Source organism: Cyrtonyx montezumae, unplaced genomic scaffold (assembly GCF_038088225.1).
Source record: "Cyrtonyx montezumae isolate F1298 unplaced genomic scaffold, pur_monq_1.0 scaffold_14, whole genome shotgun sequence".
In the NCBI taxonomy this organism is placed as follows: Eukaryota; Metazoa; Chordata; class Aves; order Galliformes; family Odontophoridae; genus Cyrtonyx; species Cyrtonyx montezumae.
Window position 1 is genome coordinate 2,734,271 of NW_027071870.1, and position 12,893 is coordinate 2,747,163.

Below are 12,893 nucleotides of genomic sequence, written 5' to 3' on the forward strand. Positions count from 1 at the left end.
TAAGTTCTTCCAGCCCAAATGCAAATCTTCTAAAATATAATTGCAAAACAAATAGTTTGTGTTACACAAATTTATTTTTTCACAGGTTTTCTTACTCAGCAGCTATGTCATTATGGGAGTGCATACATATTATACGAGGCCATGCATAGCTCACCTTTTCCATAGTAAATCTAAGCTACCATCTTACTTGTTGTGCAATAAATGTAACCCTAGTTAACTAGCACCCAGTTGTGTTGGGTTGCAACATTTTGGGACGTTTGTAATAATGATAGCTCTGGTTTTTAGCACGCCACATATCAGATTACTTCTGCCTTTGCACGAGTGCAGGCACGATGCGATTGGAACTGTACAAACCTTGCCCCAAGGAACAAATGCTTAACTCTAGTTTTCCTATTCCTGAAGTTGGTCAAAGAGTAACAATCTGATTGAGGCATCCCGAAGTGAAAATGCGTGGGTTAACAGTTAGCTGCGTTCTCCAGGTGGTGCACCAGAGGTCTGGGATAAAATACCAATACAATCTGTGCACTGTAGCTGGTGAAGGAGTGCTACACCAGCTCACTGGCACTCAGGTCACCAGCGTGAGCCAGCCCAACAGAACCCAGGTGTGAGGAGTCCTCCTGCAGCTGGTGGGGCTCTTGTGGGACTCCGGGTCAGCATCCCGTTATACAACTGCAGCATAAGCACAGCAGGAACAGAACCATCATTATGGACGGGGTGTTGTCTATATATTTGAGACTTCCAGATGAACCACTTAAAATTCAGCGCTGATCTCCACGTCCCTAACTGCCAAGTTTCAGGAAGCTCAGTGCGTTATTTCTTGACGCGTACTCGGCGCGCAAAGCGCTGGTGACCAAAATCTAGAGCAGCGTGACCTCGGTTAGACGGCGGAAAGCAGCGGCGGGGCGGGGCCATTGGCCGCGGAGCCCGAGGATGAGCGGCGGCGGCGGTGCCCCTGCGGGTCCCGGCCCGGCGCTGTCTGCCCGCGGGGTCCGCATCGCCGTTGGAGTGCCCGGACCGCTGGAGCGGGGCTTCGCCCTCTACGCCGCCGACCCCTTCGACCGGGAGCGCAACCCCGAGGTGCGGGAGGCGGCCCCGGGGGCTGCGGGGAGCCGGCGCGGCTCAGCGGCTCAGTGTCGTCTCTTCCAGGGCATCGTGAACCTGGGGACCAGCGAGAACAGGCTGTGCTTCGATTTGATAGAGGAGAGAGTAAGCGTGCCGGCTCAGCTGGGCTGGGGGGTTGGTAGGGCTGGGGAGCAGAGAGGACGCTGTCATTGGAATGAACCAAAATCGGTGCCACAGCGAATATCAGTTTTCGGGGTGGTGTCAACATCTGATGCCATCATTTTAGAGAGAACTGTTTGGGCTTTGATATGTCTCAGCAGCAGTTGTGTGAGCAGCTGACCTCCACGTGGGATTGAGTGCGTGGCAGAGCAAAGCAAAAAGTAGTTCCTTCATTCCTTTCTTCCTTTGTTTTGGTGTTTTAATGCTGTTTTTGGTATCTTAAAAAAAGAGAAGTGCAAATCATATAACTTTAACTCGTTATTTTTTATATTCTCCCGTTTCCTTATTGTTATTGAACAATTAAAACAACAAAATGGTACAGTAGAGTGGAAGCTCCCAAGAACTCCACGTTCTACAGTGTCTCTCTCTCATGTCACTAGCTCACACGACCTGACATGAACTGTCTGGAGCCCGATCTTTTCCAATACCCAGACACGCAGGGTGCCAGGAGGTGAGAAGTTCCCCTCTCTACCCCCACTTGTGCTCCATGCTCATGAGGTGTGGCTTCATTCTTGCGGTGAGCCTGAAGGATGGATGTGTTAATGGTGGCTGCTTGTGGATAAGTTTTTGCTTGTCACTATTTGCTCTATTCCCCACCCCCACTCCCCACGTTTAACTGTGCTAAAAACACCCGAAGGGCAAGGATCTGGTGTCTGGTTGGGTGCAATAGTGCATGCATGGACGTTTCTTCAGAGCTCATCCCAGACTTGAGGGGTGAACGGGAGCTCTGAGGGCTGCCAGAGCTCAGTACTGCTCCCAGGGATCGGCAGGGCAGCATTCACCAGGCCTGGGAGCCAGACTGGAGCTGCCATTCACCAGGCCCCACAGCTTCTGGTGCCCACATCCTGGTGCTCCTTCCAAATACATTCCACTCCAGCTCAAATGAATTTCTTTATTTTCTGTTTTTCCCACTGTGCAGAAATAACAGCTGAGTCACAGCCACTGCTGCTCAAGGCAGCAGATGTCTTCTGTGTGCTTTGTATCTCACAAAATGTAGCACTCTGGTTATCTGAGGAAGTTATACTGTTTAAGCTGTGGGAAGTAAAAAATCTTCAAGGCTTTCATAACAGAATGGTGTGTTTGTTCTTTTTTCTTTTTCTTTTTTTTTTTTTTTTTTGTAAACTTAATTTTTCTATGCATCTTTTGTGCTGTTTTCTTCTGAGAAATATGCAGTTACATAGTTGACTCTGATTCTGTATTTTAGCTTCAGAGAAGAAATTGCCAAATTTCTGACTGACTATGCCAGAGCTGCAGAAGAGCTTAGACCAGAACATGTAAGAAAATTGCTCCATCTCTGCAATTTATTTTTAATTTAAGTGATAAAAGATAAGTAAATCTGAACACAAATGTCAGCAGGATACTACAGGAGGGATATTTGTCAGCCCAGAGCAGAGGAGCTGAGGGGAACCCAGAAGTTGGATTCAGTGATCCTTGCAGGTCCCTTCCAGCTTGGAATGTTCTGTGATTCTGTACACAGTGATCTACAGAAGTCTCAATGGTGTTAATTTTCCATGTGAAAAAGTGGTCAATGGGTAACAAACAGGTGACAGGTGCAGTAGTGTGGCCTCTTCACTCTACTACTTTGAACTTAAACCAGAGAGGTACCAGTGTTTCTGCTAAGGAACATTTCTTCTGCTCTTTTCAGATCACTGTCATGAATGGCTGCTGTGCAGTTTTTGCCACTCTGTCAACTGTGCTATGTGACCCTGGTGGTGAGTAAAAACCTGAATGCTTTTTGCTTGAAAGCGTTTGTCAGTGCTTTGGGGAGACCTCAGAGTGGTCTGTCAGTATCTAAAGGGTGGCTGTAAGAAAGAAGGGGACAGACTCTTCTGCAGGGTCTGTGTTGACAGGAAAATGGACAATGATTTCAAACTAAAAAAATGGGAGATTTAGATTGGATATAAGGAGGAATTCTTTTACAGTAAGGCTGGTGAGGCACTGGCGCAGGTTGCCCAGAGAGGTGGTGGATGCCCGATCCCTGGAGACATACAGGGTCAGGGTGGACAGGGCTCTGAACACCTGATCTAGCTGTAGGTGTCCCTGCTCATTGCAGGGGAGTTGAACTAGATCGTCTTTAAGGGTCCCTTCCAACTCAGATGATTCTATGATTCTATTTACAAGTTAGAAGTAAACATTATGGTATTGTGTCTTAAATGACAGCTTGCCTTCCTTATAACTGTCCAGATGAAGTGAAGCATGGACATAGCATTTCTTTGTTCCTGGCAAAGTATCTTGAAACTAATGCCTCCGATTATTTCTAGAAGGTTGGAAAATGTTTGAGGGATCAGCAGGCCATCTGCTTTTTGGAACATGATCTGTAGCTTTTTTGAGAAGAGCAGCATCAGGAGTGAAAGGGTATCAAGAGAAAGCAAAGTGTATTTTGAAGAGTAACGAGAGGAAGAGACGGGAACCACGAAGAATCTGGAGAGAGCAGCTCACAAAGAGGGAGGTGGAGCGGGGAAGGAAAGCACACAAAGAATTTGGGAAAAGGGAACGGATTTGCAGCAAGAGAGGGATTCCCAGACAGGGGAATTCCCAGAGTAGGTGTGGGCAACATCCATGGGCACCCATTGGAGTGGGAAGGTGGGCAGGATGACTTCAGCACGTGGTGGTAAAGAGGCTGTGAAACCAGTGAGTTTTGTTTAAACTGTAAAGAAAATGTATACTCAAGGCTACTCATACCCATGTCCTACTTTAATATGCTCAGATTTTGTTGGATTTACAAACTTTAACAGAAACTCTTTTGCCTGAAGACGGTCAAGCTCCTTTCTCCCCTTGTTTAATAGGGTGAAAGGAAGCACACTGTCCTCTCTGAAACCATGTCACATGGGGTATTTGCAGTGAAGCACCAACCCGGGGCTTCTCACAGAAATAAAAAAGCAGGAGGGTAAGATGTTCCACAGTGCTGCAGGATTCCTTTCCTGGCTGCACTTTGGCAACCAGGGAGAAATGGTTAAGGGTTTGCAGTAGTTCCTGCTGAAAAATTAAGAGCATGTTAACAAAATGCTGTGAGCAAGACAGTTATTTGTCATTATTTTATTAGAAAAAGTAACAGCAAGATGACTAGGTCCATTCTTGGTAGGTTTCGTTGGAACTCAAAGTGTAGTGAAGAAGCTGTTGAGCTGTTGTTCCAACCCTAAATGAATGACAGGACGAGAGGCAATGGCCACAAGTTGCACCAGGCAAGATATAGATTGGATACGAGGAAAAACTTCTTCTCTGAAAGAGTGGTCAGGCACTGGCATGGCCTGGAAGTGGTGGAGTCACTGTCCTTAGAGCTGTTCAAGAAGCGTCTAGATGAGGTGCTAAGGAATATGATTTTAGTAGCTTAGTGGGTAGGGATGGTGACAGGAAGATGGTTGGGCTAGATGTTCCTGTAGGTCCTTTCTAACCTAGTGTTTCTATGAAGCTATGAATTCCCTTTTACTTATATGACTTGATACAGATCTGCTATTGAAAATGCTAGGGAAGAAAATTAGGAAAGAATTCAGGTTGACTGAGAAGTGAGAAGTTTTCAGCTCACTTTGAATACTGGTTTAGGCCACAGTGAACGCTTCAAGATTAAATCGTATGTCAAATTCCTAGACTGTCAGTTTGCTACTGTCTTAAAAAAGTGATTCCACGTGAGAAACTTTAACTGCATTTTTTTAATATTTTCAGATGGATATCTTATTCCAGCTCCTCACTATGGTGGCTTAAATTCCAAAATGTGGCTGTATGGTGGACTGCAGCCTGTGCACGTGCCCTTGTCCAGTGAGGTAAAGATCAAGCTGTTAGTACACTTTAGCAATATTCTTCCCTCCTTGAAGCAGTGTCATCAGAGACTTCAGTATGTTTAACTTATTTAAGAGTCAGTATCGAGTATGTTTTTCACTGGGTGGGAGTTTCCTCCTCCTTTGTTCTTGCTGATTGTTCTTCTCCTGTAGGTGTCTAATGAGGAAAGTCGCCCTTTCCAGTTAACAACTGAAAAATTAGAAGCTGCAATACAGAGAGCTAAAGAGCAGGTAGCAATAAGTGTCTTCTGATTTCTAGATTTCCCTTAATTTTTAAGTTGCTTGTGTTCTCAGACATTCTGGAGGGGGGTGGGTTCTGCTCTAGCAAACAAGCACTGCATTTACTTCTGTAATATGGGCAGTATAGTAAAATGCAGAGAAACTCCTCACTCTGTGTTATGAACAGATCTTAATTTGTCTTTCAAGACCAAGTATCTCACTTGGTAGGTTTCATTGGAACTCAAGGTGTAGTGAAGAAGCTGTTGTTCCGACCCTAAAAAGAGAGAATATGTTACTGTAATGACCTATGCAGTTAATTAAAGAAACTTGCTGAGTGTGCTTCTGAGGAGGGCTCACCTGGGGCAACAAGGATGGAATCTGATGTACCACAGCATCACTGGGAGCTTGCTGGGGTCAGGGGGATTATTGGCATGGGACTTTTCTTCCACCAGGATGGCTCCATGGAAAATATACCATTTTTCCAGTGTTTAAGAAATGTCATTAGATCAAAATTCTTGGCATTTTTAGTCATTTTATTCTGATCAGGATTGCATAAACAGGGACATAATTTGTCATGTTGTTCAATATGATATATATTTGTCTTTAGAACTGTTTTTCTTTACAGAAATGCTTGATTAGTGTCTTGGTATTTATAGTCCACAGACTTCTTGGAACACTACAAATGCACTCAGCCTTTGCGCTCTTCCTTGGTAGGATCCAGCAGAGGAAACACGGGATGAGTAGTAACACATTCTGTAAAGATGTGGTGGAGAGGGCAGTGGCGTTTCAGAACAGTGAGTTAGATGGTACAAGTAGGGTCACTTACAGTAAGGTCACGTATAAAAAAGAGAATATTTTGGATACACATGAATGTGTGCAAAACTTTTTTTTAGTATAAGGCATGTCACAGCTCTCCTAATTGCCCTACTGCTTCATCAGCACAGTGCCTATGTTTAGACACCATCTGTACGTCTGACTCATCAGCCTGTGCCTCTGCCAGTCTGTGTGGGACCAAGCATGCAGCTGCCCACCATCCCCCATCACAGGGCAGGGTGTGAGCACTGTGCTCGTGTGGCATGGACTGCCCAGGCAAGGTGCCGGGTCACAGGGCACAGGTGTGTGGTCCTAGAGCTGAAACCGATCTCATGGATAACATTGCAAACATCTGTTTGGATCCATGCAAAGTAGTTAGCAGAGCTGTGCTAGAATTGCAGCTGTGAATCTGCTGTCCCTCAGCAGCTGCTCCTGTGAGCATGAGTGCTTCAGCATCTTCTGCTTAATATGTGTCAGATGTCAGATATGCCAAGCACTGTCTCCGTGCAGAGGGTGCTGATGGGAAAGCACTTTGGGCTTAGTATTTGCATTTTGTTTCCCATTAATTTTTCACTGTGTTTGGACTCAAAGTCAGTAAGCTGGAAGCTCTTTCTTGTTCACAGTAACCGTTAAGGTTCACACAAATTGCATATGGAGGAAAAGCATGTATCGGTGCCTCCACCTCATTTAATTTCCCAGAGTTCCTCCAGAGATGCTTAATGCAAAAAATCTCCTTCAGAGGAGGTTAGGATGGACTGAGAATATGTGGTGTGTCCATTTGTCTAAAACTTAAATGTGCTGAAACAAAAAGTACTAATTCGGGTTTATTCTAAAATGAAATAGTAAGGGAATTCCTCATGTTGGTGCATTTGAAATCTCAAAAGATTCTGCTGCAGCCATTAACTATTTGACCTCAATCAAATTGGTTTGGAAGTGTATCTGCAGGACCTGTTAATCTCTGCAACATCGTGACCTTGCCTGTCGGGATCAGTGGGAGTTTCAAGTGAGCGTTAACCTGACTCCCATTCACTAACAAACGTTTTGATGTGATCTTGTCGTTTCACTGAAGGAATAATGAAACAAAATCTGCAGTTTAATCTACGTGCTAGTATATAACAGGTGTAATGTGGTGATTTCCAAAAGCCAACTTTCCATGGAAGGGAACGGTCCACGCTTGCTGCATCCTCCAACTTCAGTTTGGTGTCACTGCTGGTTTCTCTTCTTTCAGGGCATCAGAGTGAGAGTATTAGTCCTCATCAACCCTAACAACCCCGTAGGGGACATTTACCCAGCGCAGTTACTGAAGGAATGCCTTGAGTTTGCACACAGGTTTGAGCCCTGGCGCTATTTGTTTGGTATTCAGTTTTCCATTATGCAATATAGCAATGAAGAAAAATCACCCTTTGCTCATCTCCTGACCTTTGTGCATATTCTGAGGAGGTGGCATGCAGGGACTTGAGCTTGGCTTTTGTGCAGCTACCCTTTGTGACTGGGATTTTCTGGGAGCGCGAGATTAAATTGCTTACTCTGGGATCCAACAGTTCATTTTGCAATTAAATACTGTTGAGATGATATTAAAAAAAATCCTGTGTCATCTGTGTGTAAAATCAGTATGGTGAATGTAATAGCAAACAGGCGTGCTTATGGATACTTTGCCATGACAGTTCTTAAGACTATATATAAATATGTATGTGCAAAAAAGTGCATTTTAAGTATATCAAAATGCTTATGTCAAAATTTTCTTATACATAGACATGAATTGCATGTAATAATGGATGAAATCTACATGCTGTCTGTGTATGATGATACCACCTTCACCAGCGTTCTTAGCTTAGACAGGTAAGTGTGATTTCTTACCGTGGATTAAGATACTTAAGATATTTAATCCAAAAAGGAAATAATGCTTAAAAAAAAAAGAAAAAACACAACTTTTGTTTAGCTGGTATAACTAGTACATGTCTAACTAACTCATCTCCAAGTCTTTGCATCTATGAGACTTGTTAATATGAGAGATCCAGAACAAATCTCTTGGTTGTAGCTCTTGTGCACGGCATAGTAATAGTAATCAAAAATTGACAGAGCCCTTCATCTTTGCATTTTCCATTTTTATTGTTGTTTCCTGATCTGAGCATGAGGTTCTCATTTTAATGGTCACAAATTTTCTAAAGCTGAGTCAATGAGTCTCCTTCCTGACTAGTATATTATTGGGCTCTTAGTTTCCTCCGGCAGACGACGGAAAGAGTATTTCTTCAAGAATGCTTAAACCTATTGGAGTCTGTCTAATAGAACTTCTCTCTCCAGAAGTATGTGATTGTGTTAACTGCATAAATATCTAGCTGATAGGAAATTTCCAAGTCCATCCAAGTTCAACCAAGCAGCAAGCTACTGGGTACTGCCTCAACCTCACAAGATCATGAACTATAAATAAAGCCTGAAAAAATACTGCTGTTACTGTGAAAGTTCACCCATCTTCATTAGGCTGAAGATGGAAATTTCCAGGCTTAGCCCTATTTACACAAGGTTACACACAGGAGAAAATATTTTTTTCTTCAGCAGTCTACTGTACCACTCCGTGTAAATACATGACCTGAAATGTTCACCTCTCCCTTCCCCAGCCTGAAATGCAGCAGGGTGGAGAAAAAAGTTGTTCTCTTATCAAGTTCAAGAGACATTTTGCATCCCTTGTGGAAAACTGCTTTTGTTCTAATACAGGTGTCACCACTGACTATGCAGAGGGAATCTGAGAAATGTAACTGGTCTGTTGTATCTTACTGGAAATCATTTCGTGTTATTTTGTAAGACTGTGCCTCAGCACTTAGAAGATCAGTGTATATGATACTACATGTATTTGGTTACAAGTTCTCTGAAAAAATTCATGCCACTTGAAAAAATTATATGCTAATTTTACTAAAAATGAGTCATAATTTTACATATTTAATCATTTTGGTAAGTGTGCATAACTTGTTCTTCCATAGCCACCATTCTTACCTTCCTCCTTTCTCATTCAGTTTACCAGATCCAGAACGAACACATTTTATGTGGGGCTTTAGCAAGGTAAGTCAAAATATTATCTTTGTGCTTTAAGATACTTCACCACAAAACTTAATTGAAATAGTTTGTATTATAGATGACAAACTGATCTTCTCTTTATTTACTAGTTTTCTCCTTCGGTGGTCTAATATTTATTGCTTTAAGGAGTTAAATTTGTGATCTACTTAACAGAAACAGTTAATGCGTATTTATACAGGCACTGTTGCTACATTTGCTGGGGGGTAATATAGTCAAAGACTAAGCATACAAGGACACTTCAGATCTGTAGCATTTTGCCTTTTCTTCTATTGGAGGGAACAGTGAACTGATGGCTACCTGGAACAGGGCTAAAATGGGGTATAATGGGAACTGCCAAGGGTGTAAGCCAAGCCAGTTTCAGCTGTTGTCCTCCAAAGCAACTCTGGTAAAGCCACTAGTCTCTTTCATGATTCTTGCCTATAACAAAAGGAACACAAAACATTACCGATTTATCTGAGAAACAAAAAAGACTTCAAGACTGAAGTAAAAGTTCTACACTGCTCTTTATAAGTGGGTTGTATTATTTTGAGCTGCTTTGCCAGCATGTTGCTTTCACCTTCTCCTTCCCCAGCATTCCTCTCCCTCTGCCTCTCCTGTCTCACAGCTATTTAGATGTTACTGGTTGCTACCTACTGTTGTGGGGACTCCATATGGCCAAGTGTGCTTCAGAAGATAGGTCAGATGTTTCCAGTCTTATGTAATGGCCAAAAATTTCCACAGCCACTTGTTTGTTCTGCAGTCCTCTCAGGCTTGGGTAAAAGATACCTCTCATTTGGCATGGAGAATGTTTTCAAAGATTTCATGGTGGAGGTGAACATTTGATGTTCTGCACATTATCTTATATTTCCTGTTGCAGACAGGGATTCATTTGGTACTTTATTGAGTGGGCATTATACTGTCTGTTTCTTTTTGTTTGGGGATGGAGCAGTCCCCACATTGTACGTAAAATGACCCTAGAAGTGGCACGGTAGGTCAGTATTTTTAACTTCAGTGTTACTCTATACTTTTTATCCTAAATTTCTTGGTCTTAGTCTTCCATTTTCTGCATGGTTAATGACTTCCTTGTTGTTAATGTAACTTCTGCTCAATGAGGAGCTAAAGGCTGATTCATTAATATTACGATTCTTTAATCAGTAATAATGCAATAGATATGCTGGATAAAAACTACATTGATAGATGTTGCTTTCCATCAAGTTGGTGACTTGCAATAATAGAATTCAGGATTTCATGTCTTGTGCACTGAACCATATGGCTTCCTGTGTAGGGACTCAGTGACTAAGTTTACTTTAATATTTGTACGCTGTTGCATACTTATGTAGCTTTTGGAAATGCTTCTGAACAGTGACTCTTGCAGAACATGGACTTCAGTAGACACTGTTGACAGTTCTGCTTATTTTTTGTAGTTGCCCATCTGTTCTCTATATTTTTTGTGTCTTTATCACAGAATCATAGAATCACCGAGGTTGGAAAAGACCTCCAAGATCATCCAGTCCAACCATCCACCTATTACCAGGATTTCCCAGTAAACCATGTCCCTCAGTACATCATCTAAATGTTTCTTGAACACCTGCAGGGACAGTGACTCCACCACCTCCCTGGGCAGCCTGTTTCAGTGCCTGATTGTTATCAAGTGTTTTGCTGTGTTATCAAATGTTATTTCTGCAGCATAGGAAAATTTATTTGATCAAACTACTGATGTGGTGACATATCTTTTTTGAAATTTATTTTGCTTTACATCAGAATGATTCTAAGCTTGGTGGCTTGATAAAGCACAAGCATAAAGTAAGAATTGCTCCTCTCCATCTTTTTTTTGTCCTCCAAGGATTTTGGTATGAGTGGAATCAGAGTTGGGGTACTGCACACCCAAAATCATGAAATTCAGAAAGCTGTGAACCAACTAGCTGTCTTCCATGGCTGTCCTGGACCTGTTCAGCACGTTCTCAGTCAACTCCTTAAAGACAGAGGTTAGCCCCATCACAAATGTTCCATTGAGTTGTTTTGTTTTTCATTACAGGTGGAAATAAAATAGAATTTTATTTGTCTTGGTTTGATAGATTGGTTGGATAATGTGTTTTTTCCCACCAACAAGAAGAGACTTAAGGAAGCACAGAATCTTCTTGTGGATGGACTTGTAGACATTGGAATACCTGTGCTCAAAAGTTCAGGAGGACTCTTTGTGTGGGCAGACTTCAGAAAAGTATGTAAGAGCTCCAAAAGAGTAGAATGTTGAAGATAAAAATGTGACAATTACTTGTGCATGTTGTTACATTATTTAATATCAAATCCTAGAAAACACTTTGAATCTGGATACTTGTTCAATCTTTAATAATAATTTATTTTCTTTTTTAGTTCTTAAAATCACAGACATTTGAAGCTGAACTTGAACTATGGCAGAAGCTCCTTGATAAGAAACTCCTGATTAGTCCTGGAAAAGCCTTTTATTGTTATGAACCTGGATGGTTTAGATTGGTTTTCTCCGATTCCATAGATAAGATTTACTTATGTAAGTTGGTTTTACTTTTAATACATTGTGTAGTAGTACACAAGCTTTGGGAAACATTAACACTACAAATAATATGTTCAAATCTACCTACCCTGCTCTCAGTTTGTGAGAGCATTATTAGCATTTGTATGAACTGAGAAATACTAGAATGGCCCAGAGCATAGGTTACAGAGCACTACTCTCAGATTATGTCAAATCTTTCAAGTTTGTGGAATTTCATCTTAAGAATTATTTTTTCTCTGTTGGAAGTTGTTTATTCTTCTTGAAAATTACCCATTATTTCTTACTGGTATTCCACAGTGCCTCTAATCTGTATGCAATTCATATGTTGGATATGAAAAATTTACCAATCATCTCTTATGCACTAAAGTACGTAATCTTGAACAAATGCTATGTATTATTGTCAGAAGAGATTTCTGTGAAGTAGAGGAAGCATATAGGGTAACAAAAAACTGTAGGTTGGGTGGGAACGCTTGGGTCAACTACTTCAACTTCCTGCTGAGAGCAGGGCTGGGTGCAAAGTCAGAGCTCAGGGCCTTCTTCAATCAGCTTTTGGGACTGCAATCTGTGTCCAGTCAATTCTGTTTTCACCATTTCTACTGGAGAAGAAAAGCTTGAACTGAACTATACTGATTCCATTTGATAGGTATTGAGAGACTTCAGCAAATGCTGCACACTGATGATGCCAAACCAGTTGTAAACAACGCGTCTTCTACTGCAGACTCTTCATGCAGCCCAGAAAAAGATTCTTCTGGCACACCTTCAAATACACCACGAGATGATGCCTCCCAGCTAAAGAATATACTTGTTTTTTAAAATCATCTGTGCATTTAATGACTGATGAAATTTAGTGTGCTTATGTTTACTAAAGGATTACATGACTTAAGTATTTTTGGCTGTTATGTTGCCTAACAGTCCCACTTCACTTTACCGTGACTTGGCGTTTCTTATCTTGCAAGCAGACCTGCTGAATGGAGTTTGAGGAAACTGGGCCTCTTGGTCACTCTGAAATTTGGCTCTGTTGAGCACTGCCTCCAGCTTTATTCAGTTTCATGTGTATTAGGCATCAGTGAAAATCAAGAAGTCTTACATACATATGTGGATTGCGGATCCATTGATGCTGGATTATAACATTTTCAACACATAGGTAAAAATTATGCAGATGACTATATGTGGTGGACTGTATATTTTAATCAGAAGACTACAAGTACTGAATCAGGTGATATTTAAGTTTT

At 41.8% G+C, this 12,893-nt stretch overlaps 1 protein-coding gene across 1 annotated transcript; it reads left to right on the forward strand.

Annotated features, from left to right (window-relative positions):
* The first annotated feature begins 930 nt into the window (after positions 1-930).
* On the forward strand, positions 931-11,795 carry LOC136045423 (1-aminocyclopropane-1-carboxylate synthase-like protein 1). Its single transcript, XM_065731278.1, has 13 exons — positions 931-1,077; positions 1,147-1,206; positions 1,662-1,732; positions 2,486-2,555; positions 2,927-2,993; positions 4,942-5,039; positions 5,208-5,285; positions 7,315-7,415; positions 7,839-7,925; positions 9,095-9,140; positions 10,978-11,119; positions 11,210-11,352; positions 11,505-11,795. The coding sequence occupies exons 1-13, from the start codon at positions 931-933 to the stop codon at positions 11,793-11,795; spliced, it is 1,401 nt and encodes a 466-aa protein (XP_065587350.1).
* Positions 11,796-12,893: the final 1,098 nt, after the last annotated feature.

Coding starts and splice junctions, on each gene's coding strand:
- LOC136045423 (XM_065731278.1), top strand. CDS start 931: ATGAGCGGCGGCGGCGGTGCCCCTGCGGGTCCCGGCCCGGCGCTGTCT. Junction 1,733..2,485: donor GACACGCAGGGTGCCAGGAG/GTGAGAAGTTCC, acceptor TCTGTATTTTAG/CTTCAGAGAAGAAATTGCCA. Junction 7,416..7,838: donor TGCCTTGAGTTTGCACACAG/GTTTGAGCCCTG, acceptor TCTTATACATAG/ACATGAATTGCATGTAATAA.